The 21,889-nt window shown below is 50.1% G+C and overlaps 2 protein-coding genes across 5 annotated transcripts in view; one reads left to right on the top strand and one right to left on the bottom strand.

Moving 5' to 3' along the window:
* Nucleotides 1-14,497, bottom strand: part of LOC311424764 (keratin, type II cytoskeletal cochleal) — a 31,985-nt gene extending 17,488 nt beyond the window's left edge. Inside the window, exons 1-2 of one of the 3 annotated variants that reach the window (XM_084500164.1) lie at nt 13,016-13,154; nt 9,373-9,496 (exon numbers count right to left, since the gene is read on the bottom strand). The gene's annotated coding sequence lies outside the window, so the exon portion shown is untranslated. Of the gene's footprint in view, nt 1-9,372; nt 9,497-13,015; nt 13,155-14,329 lie in introns of those variants that run through there. The other 2 variants (XM_084500163.1, XM_084500165.1) reach the window with 2 other exon arrangements.
* LOC311424769 (keratin, type II cytoskeletal 80-like) lies at nt 5,353-21,269 on the top strand. 2 transcript variants are annotated; one of them, XM_084500170.1, is made up of 9 exons: nt 5,353-6,005; nt 9,488-9,702; nt 14,981-15,041; nt 16,036-16,131; nt 18,289-18,453; nt 18,939-19,064; nt 19,151-19,371; nt 19,709-19,764; nt 19,855-21,269. In XM_084500170.1, the coding sequence occupies exons 1-9, from the start codon at nt 5,685-5,687 to the stop codon at nt 20,055-20,057; spliced, it is 1,464 nt and encodes a 487-aa protein (XP_084356296.1). In that variant the 5' UTR covers nt 5,353-5,684; the 3' UTR covers nt 20,058-21,269. The 2 variants fall into 2 exon arrangements, with proteins under 2 accessions (XP_084356296.1, XP_084356295.1); XM_084500169.1 differs by having other exon boundaries at nt 19,852-21,269.
* The last annotated feature ends 620 nt before the right edge of the window (nt 21,270-21,889 follow it).

Below are 21,889 nucleotides of genomic sequence, written 5' to 3'. Positions count from 1 at the left end.
ACACCTTGCCTCATGTGACCTCAGAGTTTTTTTTTGCTTCCTTTACATTTCTGGACTCACTTCTGCAACGCTGATTTTAAGAGAGGAGCTGCTGCAGGCTGGGCTTGCTCCGATCATAGCCAACAATCCCCACCTTGGGGCAAAATTACAGGTTTCTGCAATTCCCAAGGCAGATGCCCACCTACCAAGCATCACCTTGATACTTCAGGTCTTTTCTCTCTCCACAGAGAGATCCCAGCGTGTTTTAGCCTTGCAACCTGCATGTTGCAAAACAGGTACACGGCTTCATAAATATCCATGCAACCTCATTAAGAGCTAAAGGCTCGCAGTACCCACTGAAACACAATGCATCATTATTTATGCTGCAAACCATGTGAGAATGACACACAATGCAGAAACAAAATGCCTAATTAAAAGTGACACAAGAGCACAGAGCCAGATTGTAATCGGAGTGGTGGATACTGGGTGCTGTCTAAAAGGAATGAAGTCATTTGCCCAAGTGTGGATTGAGAAACACTAAGCAGTAAATCCTCACACTCTGTCTCATTTATGCCTTTTTTACAAGCAGGGACAAGGAGAAAGGAAAAGCCATTTGCCAAAGTAACAGAACAGGTTAGTAGAAAGGAGCCAGGCTCCAACACAGCTCTAAATAAAGAGTGGGCTCTGAGAGCCCACTGGTTGGCACTGGGACCGGTGGCGATGGACGGCTGAGGACACCCAGAGATTCAGACTCTGGAACAGCCTTCAGCTGACAGAGAAAGCAGCGGTTTCTGAGATGAACCCATGTCCCTTTATTCTGGAGATGATGGGATGCAGTGGCCCAGGGCAGAGCCCTAGGCACGGACGGTATCACCCAGCCACTCTGCACAGCGGGGAGGGAAGAGGCTGCGGCACCGCAGCAGAAACGAGTGATGTCACCACCACTTAATTAGCCTGACTTTTTTTTCTTCTTCTTCTTTCAAAACTTGACATTTCCTGGAAACTACATGAGCAAAAGTGCAGCAGATGGGTTGGAAACCTGAGCGCGAAGCAGATGTGGGCACGTCCTGTCCTGCCTTCCAAGCCCTTCTATAAATTCTTTGCAAGTGACGTCTGTTTTGGGGAAGTGATTTAGATGGCAGTTTGAGCTGCTTGATGTTGCACCCAGAAATCCGAGAGGAGGGGAGGGGGCAGCAGGCTGGAAGGAGGAAGGGGATGCGGATGGGTTTGGGCAGGCACATAAAGGAACAAAAAGAGGAGGAAAGGATGAAAACGTAACACTAGAAGTTTGGATGGGTACGAAAAGAAAACAGAGGGAAAAAGCAAGGATGAAGCGGAGCTGGGAAAAGTGGGAGAGCAATCCCCAAGCAGCCCCCCCAGCAACATCCCCAAAGCCCCAGAGCTGGGGTGCAGCTCCCTCCCCAGCCGTGCTGTCCCCATCCAGCTTGGGTAAGGCAGCTGCAGCGCTTCCCTCGGTGCCCAGCACCGTCCCCCCAGGGCTGGGCAGCAGCAGACAAGGAAAGCAATGGCAAACCACACGTGGGCCCAAATTAGCACGCAGCCCTGTGGTCACTGGCATGTCCCCAGCTCTCCTGCCACAGCGCTGCTCTGGCCGTGCCTCCAGCCCAGGCCGGCACCTTCCCTTCTCCACCAGGCACCGCGGAGCCGGGCTGAGAAACAGCTGAACTAAGGCGTCTCTGCGATCAAAGCCCCTCGCCACAAACCCAGCTCTGCTGGCCTGCAGCCCCACGGCTGTCTCCAGAACCTGTCTCCAGCCTACGAGCAGGTAAATGCCTTCGCTATCACGGGATGAGCCAGCAGCCAATTTAACAAAAGCAATCAGGGGCTTTCTTCTGGTTCATTTTTGGTTTTAAACCTGAAGCTCTGGGGACCAAACTTAGCTCTCTGGAACCAGGAACCTGCAGCTGCTCTGCCTTGTCCTACCTGTGGCCATGCTATCAGCCATTCCCCTGTGATGTGTCACTTGCCCCACCACACACAGCTCCCACTCCAGACGCTCCTCGCGTGCCTGACAAGGCTTAAACAAGTCCTGCTGACCCACTCATTACCTCCGTGGCTCTCTGCACCCCTTAGCCCTGTCTCTGTCTTGCTTAACCTTAATCATTCTGATTCCTTGGGGCAAATGCTAATTCGCCGTTCATGCTTCATACGTTACCCATACTTAATAAACAGCAATTACTTATGGAATCTCAATATATAAATTATTTTACTAAGCATACATACATTGAGCCAATAGCCCTACAAGGTGCTTTGCCAGATGGCTGGGATAAATCTCCATGTACCAAGGGAAAGGTGACAAGGCTCCAGGTTTGTTTGCACAGAGGCTTAACCACCCACAAGTGACCCCGTGGTGGCTTCAGCTGCCCCGTGCCCACCCCCAGACCTCAACCTACCAAACAACCACACCGCAAGCTCGAAGCAATGCGTTGCCTTGCTGCAAAAACATCTCCAAAATGGGAGACCCTCAGGTCACTCAGCATCTTTGGGTGGTAGCTCCTTCATCTGAAGGGATCAGGATCAAGCCAGACCAGGCTGCACAGACACGGGCAGGACACAGGCTGGAGGTGGCTGAACCCTTCATCACGTTCTCCACCTCATCTTCATCACATCTCCACCCCTCCTGCTCACAGAATCACAGAATGGTTGTGGTTGGAAGGGACCTCTGAAGATCATCCGGCCCAACCCCCTTGCTTCAGATCCTTTTTTCAGCTTGTTTTGCTGGGCAGTCAACACGGCTGGCACCAAATCTCAAAGCCAGATTTTGGAGAACAGCCATTTCCAAATTGAACCAAATACCTGGCTGAGGAGGAGCATCAAGAACATCAGCAGGAAGAGAAAAAAACACCCTGACTCAGCACTGCCTCTCCCACAGGGCAGGGAAGACAGCAAGGGAGAGAAACACGCAGCGAGGCTTTGGCTGCACACCGTGTGAAGCAGCCCTCCCTTCTCCATCCCTGGAACAGGGTCACCGGTTTCCACGTTTAAGTGCGCCTAAAAGACCAAAGAGCAGCATCAATCTCAGGATCAGGTCAGGCTGTTGGAGCACTGCCGAGGAGTAATGCTCTCACTAGACTGAAATTAAGGTTCCCTAGGACCCAGCAGCAGCAGCACTCTCTTCCCTAAAGGGGCAAGTTTGGGTCCCCATCTCACCCCACTGCCAAGCAGGTGGGACCACAGGAGCTTCAGCTTGTGCCTAGAAAGGAGAGGTTAGAAAACAAGATAATCCTCTCTTTGCAAGCTCTTCCCACATATCCTCACATCACCTGCCAGCAGATGACCACTTGCACACACTTTTCCTTAGAGGGTTATGGCAAATTATACCCGTCCTCCTGGAAGGAGGCAGAGCTTTGAAAAACCTTGCTCATCTCAGAGCAGAGAGGCCCCATTGCTACCCCTGGAAAATAGCTTTCCATCCCGCCTTTCCCAAGCATGAAAGGGAGCTTTAATCCTCAGCCATCTTCCTCCAGCATCTTTCTGTGGCAGAGCGATCCTGCTTCCCTCCCCAGCACCTGAGCAGCACCTAGCAGAGAGAACACAGGATGTAGTACGTGATCCTATACAGGAACCAGGACTCCAAAACCAGAATGTTACAACTAGATCTGGACAAACGTTTGTTCTTGTTTTAAACCTTGACATTCTGCACTGCACAATGCTATTTCAGCCAGACTGGATGTTCTTACAGGCTGGAGCCAGTGTTAGAAGTTTCACTTCAAGGAAAAGATAATGGGGAGACAAAGGATCGATGCTTGCAGGAGAAAGGAGTGGGGACTGATGCTCAGGGAGATGTGGTTGCCAACGCAGTGACCAGCAGTGCTTTCTCTGCAGCAGCACTCCCTGGGATATTGCAAAACACCATCGTGCTAGCACCCAGCCTAGCTCCGTGCAGAACACAGCTCGCAGCTGCTATTAAATTGAACTAGCTTAATTTCACCTCTATCTCCTTCCCTTGGAGGGATCATTCCTAGGGAGCCATCACAACTGCCCTCGGTACAAGATGAAGCAAAAAACCTGCCACGTGGCCCCGTGACCTGATGCTAATCAGCAACACTGATGTGCCTGCAACCACAAAGCCACAAACGAGCAGCCCACGATGAGATAATCTCACCTCACCTTGCGAGAGCCATGAGCTTTGTCATCTCTCAACCATATATTTTGATTTAATCCTCAAAATTAAGCATCGGGATTAAGCTGGAAAATCTGACACTGATCCATTGAGCGAGGGACTCTGTATTCAGATGGATTATCACAGGAAACATGTGAGGCAAGATGGATGTGCCATTGGGAAAGCACGCTGTTCTTGGCAAAACACTGAAACTACACTTGAAGAAAAGGATAACCCCACCAGAATGGGTCAGCTTCCCTGGGAAGCTCTTTTAATACCAGAACCCCTACTATCATCAGACACATTTCTTATTGGAGCAGGTCTGTGACAGACCCAAGTTTTCTCCCACTACATTCAGCAGGGAAATTCCCAGCTTGCCTTCCAACGTGGGGCAGAAGCAGTCCATAAAAAACAGCAGCTTTCCCACAAAATGGAAATTGCAGATTTGGGGCAGAGAAGACCATCCCCTTTCCTGAGAACGCTGCAATGCTAATCAAGCAAAGGAGGCTGAAGTGGGTGTTCTTCTGTCCTGCTTTTTCACATGAGAAACTGAGCTAAAGCAGGAAAACGCTTTCAAGAGAGCCGTGTCCAACGTTGGTTTATGCCTAGGTCCAAACAAGTATTTAAGGGCGTGCCACCTCAGCAGGCTAGAATTTATTAAAAGACAGTGGTTTTTGGTGTCTCCAAAGTTAGCTTTTACACAGCTTTCGGGGAGGGGAAAGGCAGGTGTCAAAGAGGGACATGGGCACTTCTGAGATCCAGCTTGGTGGTTCTGAAGGCCCCTGTTGCTGCCAGGCCAGCTGACCAAATGACCTCAAGGACTCTTGGCCCACCCAAGGGGTCTCCAGACCAGACCTAACACCCCTCAAACACTCAGACCATCAGAGGCTTGCGTGATGCACCTGCGTGGTCAACGGAAGACCATGAGCAAGTCTAATTATGACAAGCTTGAGACACGTTTCCAAACTCCTACCCTGAGCAAATTCTGACTCTTGCTTTACAATTTCCTCAGCCAAACACTCCCCACTCCCAAAAAAATCACAATCCCTTTGGCTGGAGACCAGCCATGGGCTGAACCTGGGCTCCGTGCGCCAAGCACGACGGCAGCAGCCAGGCTCAGAGCCGTCCTCCCCGAGCCTGCAGCAGCCCAGCTCCTTTGGCTGCTTTCTTCACCATTTAAGGATGAGGAAAGCAGCCGCTTGGGGCCCGGTGAATTACCTGTGAGTGATTTGTTTTTGCTGCGAGTGCCTATGCCCTCACCACACAAACAAGCTCCTGAAGAAAGGAGGGTACAGAGAGAGGAGGAAAAAAAAAAAAAAAAAAAAAGAGAAGCCAACAGGTTGATCTGGATTACATCAACGGTTACACCCTCCTCCGTTTAATGAACATAGGAGAACAGGTGCTTGTAATTTATTAGCCAACCCACGAGCTGAGGAGACAGGAATTAGCCGACCAAGCTCCTCAGCGTGCCACTACTCTCCTTCCCTTTGAGGCAGCAGCAGCAAGAAAACTTCATCTCTTTTTTTTTTTTCTCCCTTCCCTCCCTTCTCCTCCCCTAGAGCTGCAGAGCCACAAGCTGAGCATGACTAACCCTTGCAAAGCCTTCACTAGTGGCTCCCTCTCCTCCTGGGAGGTGTCAGGGAAGATGAGCAGAGGAAAAGCAGCCAGCACGTCCCCAGATCGCCTGGGCCGCTGCAGCCCCAACGGCGTGGCCAGCAATGGCTACAGCTCCCTCAGCCTCCACGGGGATGGCGGATACCAGAGCTCCTCTTACTTCTCCATCGACGGGAGGCTCCTGGCTCCCGTGCACCTTGATATCGACACCGACTTCCAAGCCATGCGGCAGCAGGAGACGGAGGACATCAAGCTGCTCAACAACCAGTTTGTGACCCTAATTGAGAAGGTAAGGCGAGCTGCTGAGGACCACGGTGCAGCGTGGGGATGAGGAGGGTGGCGGGGAAGCAAACGCTAACCAGTCTGGCAGGGGACTTCTGGAGGCCTTCAGCTAACCACTGCCAGGCTCTGAATATCAGGCTAATTACCCAATTAGTTATTCCTTCGGTGCTATCTCTTTTGACAAGGGCTAGCATCATCCCTAGGTAAAGCTGGGCCACATCTGTGGTCAGCAGCAGCGGGTGGCCTGCGTGTCTCCTTCACTGTGCCTGTCACCCCCTGGGTGACCTCTGCCATCGGGGACCTGGCCCTCCCTGAGCACAGCAGGGTGGTGGAGGCACGGTGCCGGACAGAGCAGGCCTTGGGCTCCTGTGGTGGACAAACAGCCACGAGCAGTGACGCTGCCTGAGGTGGCCGCTCCAATTCTTCTCTGGCTGCTGAAAGACAGCTGGAAATTCACCCCTGGAGGTGCAGAGCGGGCAAGGGAGACCCCCCCCTAACACCTCCCTCCTCTGTGGTTTTTACCGTGAGGGGTTGCACGCTCAGCCAAGAAAGTGTCGCTTTCATCTCTTAAGATCCATGAGAAGGCAGAAGATTTTCTCAAAGGAAAACAACTCATCCAGCCGAGGCAGGTTTCTGCAAAGCCCTGGTGCTCTGTAAACAGATGGTAATCTCCTAGGAGGATTGCTTCACTGCAGTCTACAATACAGGCTCTCAATGCCAAGCTACTACAGCTTGGGATTTTATTTATTTATTATTATTTTCTTTATAAGAGGACCTGAGTTCACACTGGGAAGGAGAAGGGCGGGGGGGACCATCTCTCATAGCATCTATCCCAACCGAATAGTTGTGTACCCACCACACCCACATGTGCAAACAGGCAGGTGGTGGTGCCAGGGGGCTGACCCTGCATGGAGGAGCAAGGCAGCCTCCGCGTCTGTGCTTTTCTAAGCACTGATTTTGGCAATGCAAAGCTGGAAAACAACTGCTTTGGAAATCACCTGGATAGGTTTTGTTGCATGTGCTGCTGACCTGGTCCTCTGACTATCCAGAACAAGAGGGATGCGTGCACATACAGCCAGCCCTGCTCAGAAACCAGACCACAGGAGAAAGGATGGGAGCAGGGGAGATGGGGCAAGACCACACAGTGACAATACGTACGTAAGCCAGACCACAGGCACCAGCCTGTTCCGTGCAAACAGAGATGGAAGAAGTGACAGAGGCTCCAGATTTCACGATAAGCCCAACCTGGTGGCCTGCCGATAAGCATGGGCCTGATGGACAGAAGATACAAATGCTCCACCTTAGTTAGGCGGCTTTGTCTTCAGCACTTGCAGCTTCTGCATTTAGCTTTGAAGGCTGCAGCTTCAAGTGGCACGTAAGTGGTAAACTTCAACCATCTGCCTCGGGCTCTCATTCCAGAAGAAAGTAATGACACTTCCTTGTCACAGAGAACTTGTCTTTTTAATCGGGAATTCAGATGGTCTCAAGCCTGAGCGGCTAATTCCTCAGGTAATTGACAACAATAACTTTAGGAGCTTGCTGCTGATGAGCTTCCAGCAGGCTGTTCCAGATCTGCTAGTATTTCCTTTCCATTTGCTCCAGATATGTCCAGGTGAAAGACAACGAACAGCCGAGGAACTACGTCCCTGTTTGAGGCCCTGCCTTTGCCTTGAGCAGCTCAGGTGCAGAGGCCTTCAAGGACTACGCTTTGGTCACTTCTGTGTTCAGTCATGGTCTTCCCAGGATATGAGGCCAGATTTGGGTGATTATTCTGCTGCAAAGCTCACATTAAACGACTTTGCAGGAAAGGATGCTGTATGAGAAGCCAAGATGAAAGCAGTTCAGCCCAGCGGATGGGTATGGCTTGAGAACAGGAAAGAGATTGAGAAGTTAAGGGGGAAAAAGAGCAACAAACCATTAGGAGCAAGGTCAGGAACTGAGACTTGATGTGAGGGTCAGTGAGAGACTTAGAACAGCAGCCAATGCAACCATTTACTATTCTAGTAGCAAATGGGGAAGCTGCCTTAATATGAGAAGTTGTTCTCCACAGCCAGTCCCGCAGGTTGATCCCAGCCCTGCTGACCACAGTCTTCTGAGGGATGCCCTATTGCACTCCCTAAGATGCCTCAGATGGAGAGAACAAATGGCCCAATTGTTGACAGGTAGCCCCAGAGGCCACTTCCTCATGCCACCTGTAATGCCCCTTTCTGGCTCCGCCACAGCATCACCCTGCAGGTACGCAGCCTCACGCATGCACACAGAATGTGACACTGGTTTAGAGCCAGGACAGAGCAGACAGTCACCAGACTGGACGACCGACTTGATGTCTACAGACATGTACTATGTTATCAGGAAAAAAAGGATTAGGTCTCTAACAGCGAGACCTGGCAGATCTTAAAGCTCCTACCCCTTCTGCTAATAACAGACTGCAAACATCTGAGAACTGCTTTGCTTGGCTGCACTACGCTCCCACTTCTCTCTCTGCTCAGATAAGCAGCTCTTTGGGAAAGATGCTGTCTCTCACCGTGTGCATCTGTGAAGTGCTCAGCCGCAGGGAACTGTCTCTTCAGTTCACTGATGCTGCTTGTGGCCACAAGAAGTTACACAGCCTCCTGCACTCCACTGCTCTCGCCGCGCAAGGCATCGCTGAAGCTGTACCTTCTTTGCAGCGCAGATGCACTTATCTCAGCATTGCATCATCTCCATGACAGAAGGTTTCTGGAGGCAACTGACAGCTCAGAAATCACCAGCCAAAATGCAACTGAAGGAGTTTGGTTTTGCTCACAGAGCAATGCGACAGAGAAGTACCAATTAAATAATTAATTAAAGCTAGTCAAGAGCTTTGAAGATGAACACTGAGCATTACTGTCCAGATTGTGAGTATTAGGAAAGAAGAGTGCCAGATTTGAATAGTGGGTGGATGAGAATGCAATGTATCCTCTCTCAAGCAGACAGGCACACAGAGACCTCACATGGAGCCTAATTATTCACTCACTCTCTAGAGTTCCCATAGTTCTTCTCTGTGCTGCTTTGCAATACAACCCAGGACTCTGATTCATCACTCAGGCTTTGCCATGGTGTAATCCTACAGATCTGAAAGGAGTTATCTTTTCTGATGTTTTGAGTTTGTGCCACTCTGAGGCAGTAAAATCAGAATCCCATTACACAACACATCTATGCATGATCAGTAGTGGATTTTCAGATTTTATTTCATACTTTCGGAGGTAAAGGGGACTAGCACTGAACAATTGTTATTTTTCAGCGACTTAATAAGAGATGCTCTTTCACTTTCCTATCAAGAAATTAAGCAGCATGTAACGTGTAAAACCTCTGCATGTCCCAGGTCTGTTCTTTAGGGGGTTTCTCCTTCTTACCTGGAGATCTCAGTTAGGTCCAGCAGCTACTCCAGAGGTCTCCAGACCAGAAGCACTCGGTCAGTTTTGCTATCAGCTGTTGGTGTTGCTGAAGGCTCTGAAATTTCTTCGGCAGGTCAAGTGCCTAGAGCAACAGAACAAGATCCTGACAACACGGTGGAATTTCCTGAAGGACCAAGACAACTCCCACTCCGAATCAGACATGAAGGCCATCTACGATCAGTACATGAGCAAAATGAATCAAGAGATGAAGGCACTCAACTATGAGCAGGAAAATCTTGAGTTGGAGCTGACAAAGGTCCTGAGCACCATGGATAACTTTCGAAGCAAGTAGGTATATCCTGGTATATCCTTGGATGTGCAAGGGGGAACGGGTTTGCAAGGTACGGGTTAAGCTGCATGGACAAGGAGTAGCGTGGCAGTGATTCAACACAGCCAGCCAGTTATTCCGAGGAACAAACGGAACTGTGCATTTGAGAGGTTAGCTTCCTAGCCTCTTCCTAACTAGAGATGGAAGTAACCCATAGAAAGCAAATCATCAGGGCATCTGAGAAAGGCCTCAGACCAGAGTACATCTCTGGGCAACAATATTACCAGGAATGACAGCCAATAAAACAAAGAATTATTTATTCTCCACGCTGTTATCACAAGCCAAAACTTCCTCCCCAAACTGTTTTATGGACTAGACTACTTAGCATTAACAAACACCCCCTCTTTTCCCTATTCTCCCCACAAAATTTAAAGCAAAATTCTGCTTTGACCAAGGAGTCAAATTCTTACCCAGAAAACCTCTGGACAGAAAATAGGAAGGCAGCTGGAAGTTTAAGAGAGGGCCAGCTGCAGAGCGCTTATCGCTGCTTTTGTCAAGAGCTTCGAGATCTTCTGATAAGAAGATTTGAGATGCTCCGTGGCTCATTTAAGAAGACAATGCTCTCCTTATTATCGGTGTCATTTGCATACCGCACAGATGAATCCACAATTAGATACTTTCCCTTACAGTTACACCCAGCTGCCTACACAAGCTCTCTGGAGCCTTCCGTGCTGATTTGTAGCGACGACCCACCTGTGGGCACTGTCAAAACAGAACAACAATGCTAAGGGCCTACCCCTCCGCTGGCGCTGATAGACATCGCTGTAATAATAGCCCAAACCTGTTCCTGATGAACAAAGCGATGCATAAATAATAACAGTGCCCTTCTCCAGAGTTTAGCCCAAGGATCTTAAAGCTCCCTGCAGACCTTGATTAAACCAGCTGCTCAACGTGTCTGCAAATTAGGGGAAGGATTGATACCTCCGCTTTACGGACGGGGTAACGGGGAGACAGCAGCTGCATGGGGCGAGCTGGTGGCAGAGCAGGAAGAGGAGCTAAGAGGTTGGCTCTTGACCTTATGCTGAAATCATTATGCTCAGCATCTTTCCAGAACTGATGCACTTACGTACAGATGCCTACAAATCCCCGAGTTCCTCGTGGTGGGTGCCTGTACTTCATTTGGATGCTGGTTTCACTAACAGACTTGGAATCACTGCTGCTTGCTTTGCTGACAGGTAGCCACCCTGAACTTGGATTTAAGCCATAAGAGGGATTGTGCCATTTAAATGTTTTAGGAAAGGGAATAAGACCTCAAGACATCTCTGGGGGCACTTGTTCCTCCTTGTACATCCCCTGGGAAGAAAAGGCTCTGTGGCCGTGCTGTTACAAGAGATACTCCTTGTTTTATTCTGTGACAGTCAGGAAAACCCAGATAGGAAAACAGTCAGGCTGGTAGAGAAACATCAGATCAGTCACACGTATCTGCTCTCACAGCTTGTACCCTCATTTGTTCTCAGTAATTACCTCATTAATTGCCCATGTCTGGCAATTTATTTTTATGAATTTAAATGAATGCCTGCATTTATTTCTCAGCCCAGTTTCTTAGGGATAAAGGTGCTTAGGCAAACTGGTTGGCTGTGTGTTTCCCTCCTTATTTCTGATCTTGGACAGTTTCAACCTAGTTGGACAAACGGGTAGACAAGACAGATATGCTATACTGCTAGAAATTCAAAGCCCATGACCAGCTAGAGGAACAGGACCACCCCCCGACCCAACACACACAGGGGGTAAGGACATAGCATGTAAACCTGCACGGGATCAGACAGCAGGGAATCCACACCGGGCACCAGTTTATGAGCAGTTTATTTGAGCAGTTTATTATGAGCAGGCACAACCATTGGTCTTGGGAAAAGTTCCCGCTTTGTGGGACTACGCAGCCACAGGAAAACAGCCTTCGGAAATGACACTGCTCCTCCGAGCACTCTTCCTTCACTTACAGAGCCCTCCCACTCCACTTTCTATTTGTGAGCTGCAAGGCACAAGCCCTGCCAGGGTGGCCTAAGCAGCAAATAAGCAAAACCCACCCTGTCATTGGGTGCTGCTAACCCCCGAAGCCAGCGCCGGTGGATTTCTGCGACAGTGACAATCCGCTGAGCTGCTCCCGGCCACTGGTGATTCACGGGGAGAGAAGTGCTGCTTCTGCTGAGCTTTCTCCAGGCAGCAATCCAACCCCGTCCTAACCCACACTGGCTCTGTTGAATCCTGCAAGACAACTGCCTCAGCCCAGTTGTTTTTCTGGAGCGAATGGTCTACTTAAACCATGCAAATTTTGGAGGCTTCCAGCTCTTGCAGAGGTTTCTTTTCCCAAGGGAAATATTTTTGGGGAAGCAAAAGGCAGTAACTCCACTAGCAATTTTAATTGGGCATCTGCTCGTCCCTGCTGTGGCACTCCAGACATAGCCATGCATGCAGTGGTGCCCAGGCAGGCTGCTGCCCAAGAGATCCTAAGTGAATCTGCCTGTCAGTGCTCCTTGGGAAGGCCTTGATTTGTCCGTCTTTCCTGTTAAGGGATTGCTTTCCAGAAGACACACAGGAGACTTAGCTAGCTGGGATGTTTTCACCTTCTCCAGCTTCCTTAGGGTAACATTCACCAGCGTCAATTTTCCGTTGTCACTGTTCCAAAGTGAGAGGATGGAGAAGGGACAAAGGAATAAATCGAAGGCTGACACAGGGTCTCAAACCCTGCTTCTTTAGGAAATCAAGCTAAAAATCAAATACCAAAACATCCTCGAGTAGGACTGCCCAGGGGTGAAGCCTTTGCTTCAGCTCCCCACGCGTGATTTGCACATGCAAAGAGCCATTTGAATGAGAAGGCAGGGAATTTTTGCATGTGCCGAGCAACTCTGGGGTGGGACTAGGAGAACACTGCAGGAAAATACGGAGTTGCCAGCCTTTGGAGGGGCCATTACTGAGACCCAGGGATTATGACAGTCAAGCCTTCCCCCTGGAGATTGGTCAACCAACGTACCTCTGCCTTTGCAGCTGGTTTTCAGTGGTTCCCTCACCCCTTTCCTTGCTCCACAAGAGAGACTGACTTAATTCCATGCCACCAGGCTCAGATCTATCCCACCACTGTATCTTCACCCTAAGGTAGTCTTGGAGGTGTGTCCAGAGAGGAACGCAGCCTGCCTGAAATGCAGTTCAGCTCTGATTTTGCTTCACTGATTATGGAAGGAGCCCAAGGCGACCAGACGCCTGTCTCAAGTGCGGCTTAAGTGCATGAAGTGAGATAGGATGGATTTGTGCCTTAATGCATGATTGCTTGAGGATTACCTTTAAGGAGATAAATGCTGTAATGTGTTTGTGGAAGGCTCCATCCCCATGTGAGTCACCTCCCGGCCGCCACGTCCCTCCGGAGCCGTGCGGTGAGCATGTTTGGCTTGCTTGGCCTGCTCCCTTTCAGGCAGGAGCGTTGTTTGTTCCACACGCAGGATTATGTCAGCGCCCGGCAATGTGCGAAGCTGCTTCAGCAGGCTGGGACAGACTGGGATTGGGCTGAGATGCCATGAGGATGAAGGAAGAGTGGCAGGCTGTAATTAAGCTCGGTACATAGTTACTGGCAGCATGGCTAACATTCCAGCTGAAGAGCAGAAAAACCAGACAGGTAAATCTTGTTAGCCACGCTGCCTGGCCCTATAAAAGCAGGCAAGGAAAGGGTGAGTTTAACACCATGGGGATACAAAAGGGGAGCCTTAGAAGTGCCCAACTGTAGAGCCTGTGACAATCGGATCCCTCCTGTGCCCTCGCTATCTCCTCTGTGGAGGAAGCAATGGCTCCAGGGAACTGTTTTCAATATTCCAGGTCAGCTCACAGGCACGACTTACCCCCTTGCCCTGCAAAGCAGTCCCCTGTGCTGCATTCCCAATGCTTTTTCCTCTTTCTGGTAAAAGTTTGTTCAGCAGCAGAGCAGAGCTTGTAGCCAGAGTGATGATGCACCCGACCGTCAAACAACAGAATGCGGCTGTCATTCCGGATTTTATTATCACTCCTCTGTTAGGAAATACCATTTTACCTCATTTGCAAAGATCTTAGCCCTCCAATTTGGTGACATCTGCAAGTAGCACTCAAAGGCTTAATTCCCAGCCTGGAAACGCTATGAGCACATTAGGGCAGGAGGAGCCTGAGGTGTCCTGGAAGCGCAGGGAAGCCAGGGCCTCCCTGGGAGCACGGCCTGCTCCGGTCTCAGCAGAACAGCCAACACGCCCCTAGTGTGTCCTGCAGCACAGCGGGAGATACCAGACACCCATCACAGAATGCTTCTGGCCTCATGCACGGCAAACAAACCACCTACTGCTGGTCACAGATCAGGCCTAAAAGAGACCCTGCGGTTTCCTGCTTAGATTGCTGCTCTCAGCAGCATCGGGGCAAGCCACACACTTGCCACAAGAGCCAACAAGGACTGGTGTGTTCCTTAAACTAGTCTCTCGTGCCTGGTGCCAGCCTTCAGGAAATGCGTTTGCCCCAGACTAAGTCTTTGCCATCCTGGTCCTGCCATATTAAACCCGTTTTTAAACACCTGCAGGGTTGGTTCCCTTGCTGGATATTTAGCCATTAGGACTCCACCCTGTCCCGTACGGTTTTTGTTACCTTCTGGTCTGTGGGCACTGTTTTCCGTGAATTGCTTTGTCAGGTCTTCTGTTTCTTCACTAATCATGCTTACACTTAAGATAAGTTCTGATGCCAGTCCCGTTTTCTCTGATTTTACACAAGCAAAGCTTTCTCCCTCGAGAAGCCTCTCAGATTCTGAAGATTAAATGCTGAGGATACCTGAAAGAAACAGAAGAGAAAGGCTTAGGGTAAAAATCTGGGACTCTTTGGGCATGCAACTGGCTTTCACAGAGAACAGCTCACCACACCTCACTTTGCAGTGCCTGCTCTCTCTTTGTGGCAAATGTGAGGTAACCTGAGGTTGCTTAGCCCTCAAATTAAATCAGAGTTAAAGCTACCTCCTCTTACTCTTTTTTTTTTTTTTTTTTTTTTTTTCAGTCTGAAAGTGCTAATGGTGTTAATCTAGAGTAGCTGGCATGTGGGAGCTTGTTACCCTCTCTCTTGTCCAGATGCCCATTCCTAAGAGGTTTCTCTCCTGCTGTTATTTAGAGGCAGAGGACGTCAAGTAGGTGGGATATCATAGTAAAAGCAGAAAGCCTGGATGTCAATGTCTGGGGGACAAGCAAGACAATGTTAAGCAACCCAGAGACTCATGTGCAATTTCTGACAACTTTTTTCCACTCTCTTTAGATACGAGGATGAAATTCGCCTCTGTAGTGGCATGGAATACACCTTCATGGAGCTCAAAAAGGTCAGTGGCATGGGGAGCTTTTCATCTACATGGTCTCTACACCAGCCAGCCAGGAGCATAAGAGCCCTTGTACCACTGAGGTTTGACGGGGTAATAAGGTCTTGAAGAAGACAGCGGAGTGGTGAACATGGTCACAATTTCAATAGAAGTATAAGCAAGTCTGGGCTGCTTGTGGTTACAGAAGAGCCCCGTGGCTCTTGGCAGAAGCACCAGGGGGTCAGCCTGAGCCTGTGTCCAGCCACACCGCGATTGCCCTGGCCAGACCTGGCCTGGAGAGCTCTGTACCCCAGACCCCCCGAGACAACACCTCTGTTCCCTGGCACGTTTCCTCACAGAATGACAGCATGGGTTGGAAAAAGCTGGAAATTGATAAAAGTGTTTGCTTTTGCTACCTGTTGCGTGGCCACACCCTGCTTAAACATCCCGTCCCAGAGGTAGCTGCATTTGAATATCAGCGCAAATGGAAGGCTTTGTGCGCAGTCTTTACATTAAAGAAAAAAATCCAAGGTGCAGGAATGCAGGATATTATTAGACAGAGGAAATGTTCTCCGCAAATTATCATTATGGCTAATTGCATGTTTTCCCTGACACAGTCATCAGCCAGTAAGGGCAGTTCTGGCAACTTCTGTGGACAGCATCAGTTTTCAATAACCCCTGCTTTTTGTGGTGAACAAAAGATGAGTGGGTACGGACCAGCCCTGCCTGCTTCCTTCTCCACCCTACCTATTTGAAACTTCTACCAAAGCTCTCACCCAAAAAAACAAAAAACAGAACAAAAAAAAAACAAAACCTGCAGAGCTGAAGTCTCCACAAAAAGCCTCCCTGCCTGTACAGCATGAGAGCAATTTCACAAGCACCAGGCAATAAACAGCAAGCAACACTTGCTGGGGGCATGGGGGCAACAGAAAAGACTTCTTACTACGACCCAAAGACAAACTATTCATTAATTCACTTCAAACAAACTATTCATTAATACACTTTCCACCTCCTGCAGGATTTAGACGCGAGTACCTTGCATAGAACTGAGCTGGAGGTAAAACTCAATGGGCTTCAGGAGCTGATGAATTTGAAGAAAACCATCTACGAACAGGTAAAAACGCAATCGAGAGAGCAGCCCTGGCACATGTGCAAGCTTCTGTGAAAAAAAAAAAAAAAAACCTTTTTGAGGACATTCCCAATACAGAGAGGTCATTGTTCCCAGTTTGCACCAAAATGAGCGCTTGCCTGGTAGAGTTGCAGCCAACTACTAGATAAAGGGCATAAAGCAGCATCTATCAGCTAATCCCCTTCCCTTAAGGGAGCCAGCTCCATAAGAAGTTTGATCAGGACATTTCTTCTGCCCCACAGCTCTGGGAGCAGCAGCCCTCCATCAGTCCCAAACCCCCACCAAACCCCCCGCTGGCTGTGTTTAGCCTCAGCTCCTAACCCCTGCTGCCAGAGTTTGCCTCCAGACCTTGGGCAGGTGCTGAGTGAGCCGAGTGTTATTTTCTTCGGATCCAGAGGAAAGGCTCACAGCAAAACAGGACAAGCCACTGTGAACCTGGGAGAGGTGCTGAACGCTGTCGTAACCCAACCCAACGTGCTCCGTTCCCACTGGAAGGAGTATGCAGTCGGATGTGATTTCACCACGGGGGGAAGGATGCAGCGTCTGCAGGCCTTTGAACAAACCCAAAGGGCGCAGTGTGCCTGCATCTGCTCAAACGGTGATGTGATTTCAGGCACTTACTCAGAGCCTGTAAAATGCTACCGAGCAGGCTCAGCAGTGTTTGGGGAATACTAATGATTTGTCTGAATTCCACCAATACAAACAATTAAAATGCTTGACAGAGGAATGTCATTACCCTTTGTGGGGAAACCGAGGCACAGAGAAGCAGAATGCCCTGCATAATGCCAGAAATACATCAGAACTCACGGCCTGCCTGCATCCAGCCGTGAGGCCTTACTTCTCTAAAATTACTCCTGTTGCAAGGCAATTACAGGGGTAGTCAGAAATCAGATCCTGCTCTGAATCCACGTCCAACACCCCACCCGGGAGGCTGCTGCCTTCCTTTTGAGCTGCTTTCTCTTAGGTCCCACACTGTTGCCCTCAGCAGCAGTCTATATTTCTTTTACAACTCACCCTTTATGCACAGAAATTACCCTCCACCTCTCTTTCTCTGCTTGCTCCTCTCCACAGCTGGTTTTCAGGTTAGTCATTTTCTCGCCCATGCCTGTTGCTCTGACTGACATCAATGTACAGGCACATGCACCCAGCGGAGAGGTAAACGTGGGTGGTTAACTGCTTGACATCTTTCCTCACAGTATGTTAGCATGAATCAGATGAAATCCCCAGCCTTGATCCTCATTAATAAATCTCTACTTTGGGGGTGGGTTTTTGTTTGGTTTGGGTTTCGTTTTTTTGTTGGCAGAGGATGCTCAAGTCCTTGCAATACACATGCATCTTCTCATATAGCCATTAAAGTGCTCAAAGGTTAACAAAGAAGCTCAAAGACTGAACAACAGTAAGGAAAAAAATGCACTGATAATCCTGTTTCCTGTACGAGTGGTGGGGTACTTCTCCATTATTCATGAATCTCCACATCAGGGCACCCTTTGTTTCCCCAGTCAGAGGCAGACAAGGCAAACAAGGTATACAGATGCTCCTCTAAGAGATTAGAGGCTGCTGCACAAAAGGGCAGAACAAAAACATCAAGATGAAAGCTACGAGATGGGGAGAGATGTACCAGGTCTCTTTCACACTGGTGTAAATAAGAAGCTACAGAGATGCTGATAAGAGGGAACCCTTGCAGGAGCAGACCGAGGCTGGGGGGAGCTGCCAAGTGAAGGTGCACGCCATCTGCTTGGCAGCGAGGCAGCAAGCCCTGTCTTGTCTGCACACAAACCACCCAGGAGCGCAGTTTACAGGCATGGATTAAGGATCCTTTTTAGGTTCACTGAGGGGAGTCTGCATACATCGTTTGAATTCTTTTCCGTAGAACTGTGACAGAGTCAGCCATCCAGAGCAAATCCCCCAGTCAGTGATACCATAGCTTGTGTGCCTGTTTCTGACTCCCCAGGGCTGGCATGAGTTTCTCCAGCACATGAGAGCAGCTCTGGGGAGCAAAACAGGTCTGCTGCTGATAGAGGTGTTCAGAGAAGGGGCCTCTTTCTCCCTTCTCTTATTAGAGAACACTTGCTGTATTCTCTTACAGCAAGTAGCTTTGTTGACTACTTGATATCTCAGTCCTGTTCTCTCTTTGCCATTCAGGAACTCGAGGAGCTGCTGACAGAAATTAAGGACATCTCTGTTGTTCTGGGAATTGACAATACATGCAAGCTCGATCTGAGCAGAATTGTGGAAGAAGTAAGGGCTCAGTATGAAGCCCTGGCTCTTCGGAGCTGGGAGGAGGCTGAAACACTTACCAGGAGAAAGGTATTTGTCTCCTTATCTGATTGATACTGGGGAGAGGCAGGGAAAGAAGAAGGGAGATCAGCCTAGAAACTACAGGAATCAGCAAGATGTGGAGGGACAGAGCACTAACCCAGATCAGCTCCTCCTAATTCACATGTGTAAATTAGGAGCTGAGTTTCATTGCCCAAGACTCTCCACACCGTCAGTGGAGAAAGGCAAGGACATCTCCCAGTGGCAATGCGGCCCACCTAAGATGCAGCAAATGATCTTCCACTGGTGCCCCCTCCAAACAGAGGGAGCAAGAACACGGTTAACAACAACAGGGTGCTCTGTGCCTGGCGCAGCTACAGCCAGAAGACAATACGAGAATGAGCCCTAAATCCTTCCATACCCCTGGTATTTTTCCCCAGTTAGATGTTTCTCCCCAGGGGCAGTGAGAATCCTCCCAGATTCCTTTGCTACAGCAGAGGAAGAACAAATAACCCACTCTTCCATCTCCCCTGCAGCTGAACGAAGGCAACACCCAGTCGGCCACCTATGGAGGTCACCTCCTTGACAGCCGACGGGAGATTGCAGACCTAAACATCCAAATCCAGAAGCTGAGGTCCTGCATTGTGTCCCAGAAGAGCCAGGTGTGTCCTGGGGAGGGTGACAAAGCTCTAATCTGCAGGTCTGAAACTACAGCACACCTAACGCCTCCACCACCTTCCTTCCCCAGTGCCTGTACTTAGAGGAGAATATCAAAGAAGCAGGAGAGCATGGGGAGATGGCCCTCAAGGACGCCAAGGCCAAACTGGTGAAGCTCGAAGAGGCCCTCCAAAAGAGCAAGGAGGATATGGCTCACCTGGTGAAGGAGTACCAGGAGCTGATGAACATCAAGCTGGCCCTGGACTTGGAGATCCTCACTTATAGGAAGCTCATGGAAGGGGAGGAAAGCAGGTGAGCTGGGCTTCTTTGTGCTTGGACAGTGGGAGAGAGGCACACGAACACCTAGGGAGAAAGCAGGCATCCCAAGCTTTGAGTCTGGTACAGGTTTGATGAAAAAAGAGCAAACCCCAGCTGCCCCCATACAGTTCAGCCCTGCTTCTTGCTCTGAAGTCTTCCGTAAGCTCTCGGAAGGCACCAGCACTCCTCTAGATGATGCTTGGCCCAGATGCTATTGAGTTAGCCTCCACAACCCTACCGTGCCCTTGGCTCTACCCACAGAGCCCAGCTCCCTCCCTCGGGAATTGCAGGTGCTAACACCCACCTTCACGCTCTCTCCTTATGCCCACAGCATGGAGTCTCCAATCCCCACCGTCATCAGTGCCGTGCACTCCAGACCGAAGCACCGTAAGTGGTTTTCTTTGTACAGCTTGGTGAAGCAGAACGTAAGTCAAACACTTCTAAGCTTGCCCCCTCTCATATTCCCTCTCCCAGCAGTTTCTGCCAGCACCTTAAGGAACTCCAAGCTGTTTGCAAGAGGAACAGGCAGCACCAACGGGGAGATGAAGCTGAACGGAGGCAGCACAAAGACCTTGCCCTCTCGAAGCCTCAGCAGCGGCTCAGCAACACCTGAAGCAGATGCTTCCATCTGTGGTGCCCGGCCAAAGTTCAGCTCCCTCTCCTCTGAAGAATGCTCCTAGGAGAAACGGAGCCCCGCAGCACAACCACAAGACTCGGCATCTGCAGCCAAACGAGGCCCGAGTACTTTCTCCTGAACTCAAGCCAGCGTCCAAGGGATGAAGGATGAAAATCCACTCCAGGCTGTCTCTTTCGTCTTTGCAACATCCCAGTTAACAGCTCTGCTACCAGTTACAAGCAGAAACCAGCCCAGGCTTTTAGAGCCTCTCCTACTCTGATACCCATACTGACACCTTCTCCCTCTCTAGGTCTGCTTCCCGAGAGGATTTGTATTCATAGCCTTTGAGATCTATCTATAGGAAACTTGGCAGGAGGGGAAAGTATTATCGCACAAGCTTTTAACACACTAGCCGCCAGCCCAGCCATTTTACCAGTATTACAAAATCATTCTCCCTGCTCTGTGTGTGCCTGAGAGGTGTTCACTGATGTGGCTTTCAAAGGAAGGCAGCGCCGAGCTTTCCAAAGGGAGCTGGTGGAGAGATGCAGTCAGCCTGAGCCAGGTGAATTCACAACATCTGCATTTGCATGTCTGGTGACAAACAGGCTGGCTGCACTCGGGAATCCTTGCCTACTTCACAGTATTTAACCAATTCTACTGCCTTTTGGGTGGCCCCCCATTCTTTCCATGCCACCAAAACTAAAACTCCTCACACTTCTGATCAGCCACCTTCCTAACAGAGAGCACCTCCACCGGTCTCACCTACAGGCTCCCCAGACTCCGCAAGCAGTGGTGCTAGGTCCTAGAAATGGGATGTTCTCTGGCTCCCATGTAAGTAAAACAAGCAGGACTTGTCTTTGTATTTATTGAACTTCTGGAGTGGCTTTTACCTTACCCAGCTGACACCAGCTAATGCACAGCAGCCACACTGCACCAGAGCTCCCAGAGCCAGCTCTGCAGATGCCAGCTGCAGTCCTGGCCTCAGCACAGGCATTTCTGGGTCCCTCTTGCACAAACCACCACGGACGGTGCCCTGCAGTATTCTCCTTCCTGAGGCCAGGCTCTGACCTCAGCCACTGCCACGCAGCCCAACTCGAGTTCATGGATTTTGAGTTCACAGGAGGTGTTAATAGTCTCTTGGTGTAATTCCACTGTGTGCATCACAGCATTTCCATGTTTCTGTAGGATAGACAGCTACTGCAGCATCTCTGTAACCAGGACACCTGCTCTCCAGGGTTATGGCTGTTATAATAAAGTACTGAGTGCCACGTGGAAAGCCTCGCGTTGCTGGTTTGCTCTGAACTTCTTACCTCAACCCACCTGAAATGGCAAGTCCTTCCCCAGTTGCCGGCGGGCCAGGGCTGAGGACCCTGGCTAACTTCTGGCAGCAGAATAAAGCTGAAATTACTTCCCAGGCAATTTGCTTGGTGCAGATCCCCAGGGAGAGGAACAGGGGCTGTGGGGGCTGGATGGAGCCAGCAGCCAAGGGTTTGGGGAGCTCATCACTGTTCTACCACCGGGGACCCCCAACAGACAAAAGCCCCCAGAGGTGCCAGAGGACCTGAGATGGGGAACGCCTCTGCCCTTTGCTGCCCACCTAAGAGCAATGCTGAGCTTCCAGGGTCAGTGTAGCAGCGGGGTTGGGGGCTCCAGGCCAGCAGCTACAGCCCCCAGCCCTTAAATCCGCTGGTGGCGCAGCCCAAGGCTCTTGGTTTCCCCAAATTGTTGGGATGGGAAAGGGGGAAGCCCCAGGTGAGCTCCCCGGGGTAGGAGCCATCACCAGCTGAGGAAGAGACGGAGCTTTAGCACAGAGCTTCCCCCTGGAGGCAGTGCCCAGCAGAGCCCTTCGACGAAAGCCCTTCCAGGCAGAGGCACAAAGCTGCGTTTGGGCAAGGC

The sequence above is a fragment of the Aythya ferina genome, assembly GCF_964211825.1.
Source record: "Aythya ferina genome assembly, chromosome: 28".
Classification (NCBI taxonomy): domain Eukaryota; kingdom Metazoa; phylum Chordata; class Aves; order Anseriformes; family Anatidae; genus Aythya; species Aythya ferina.
This window is presented reverse-complemented; position numbering and strand designations above follow the sequence as displayed.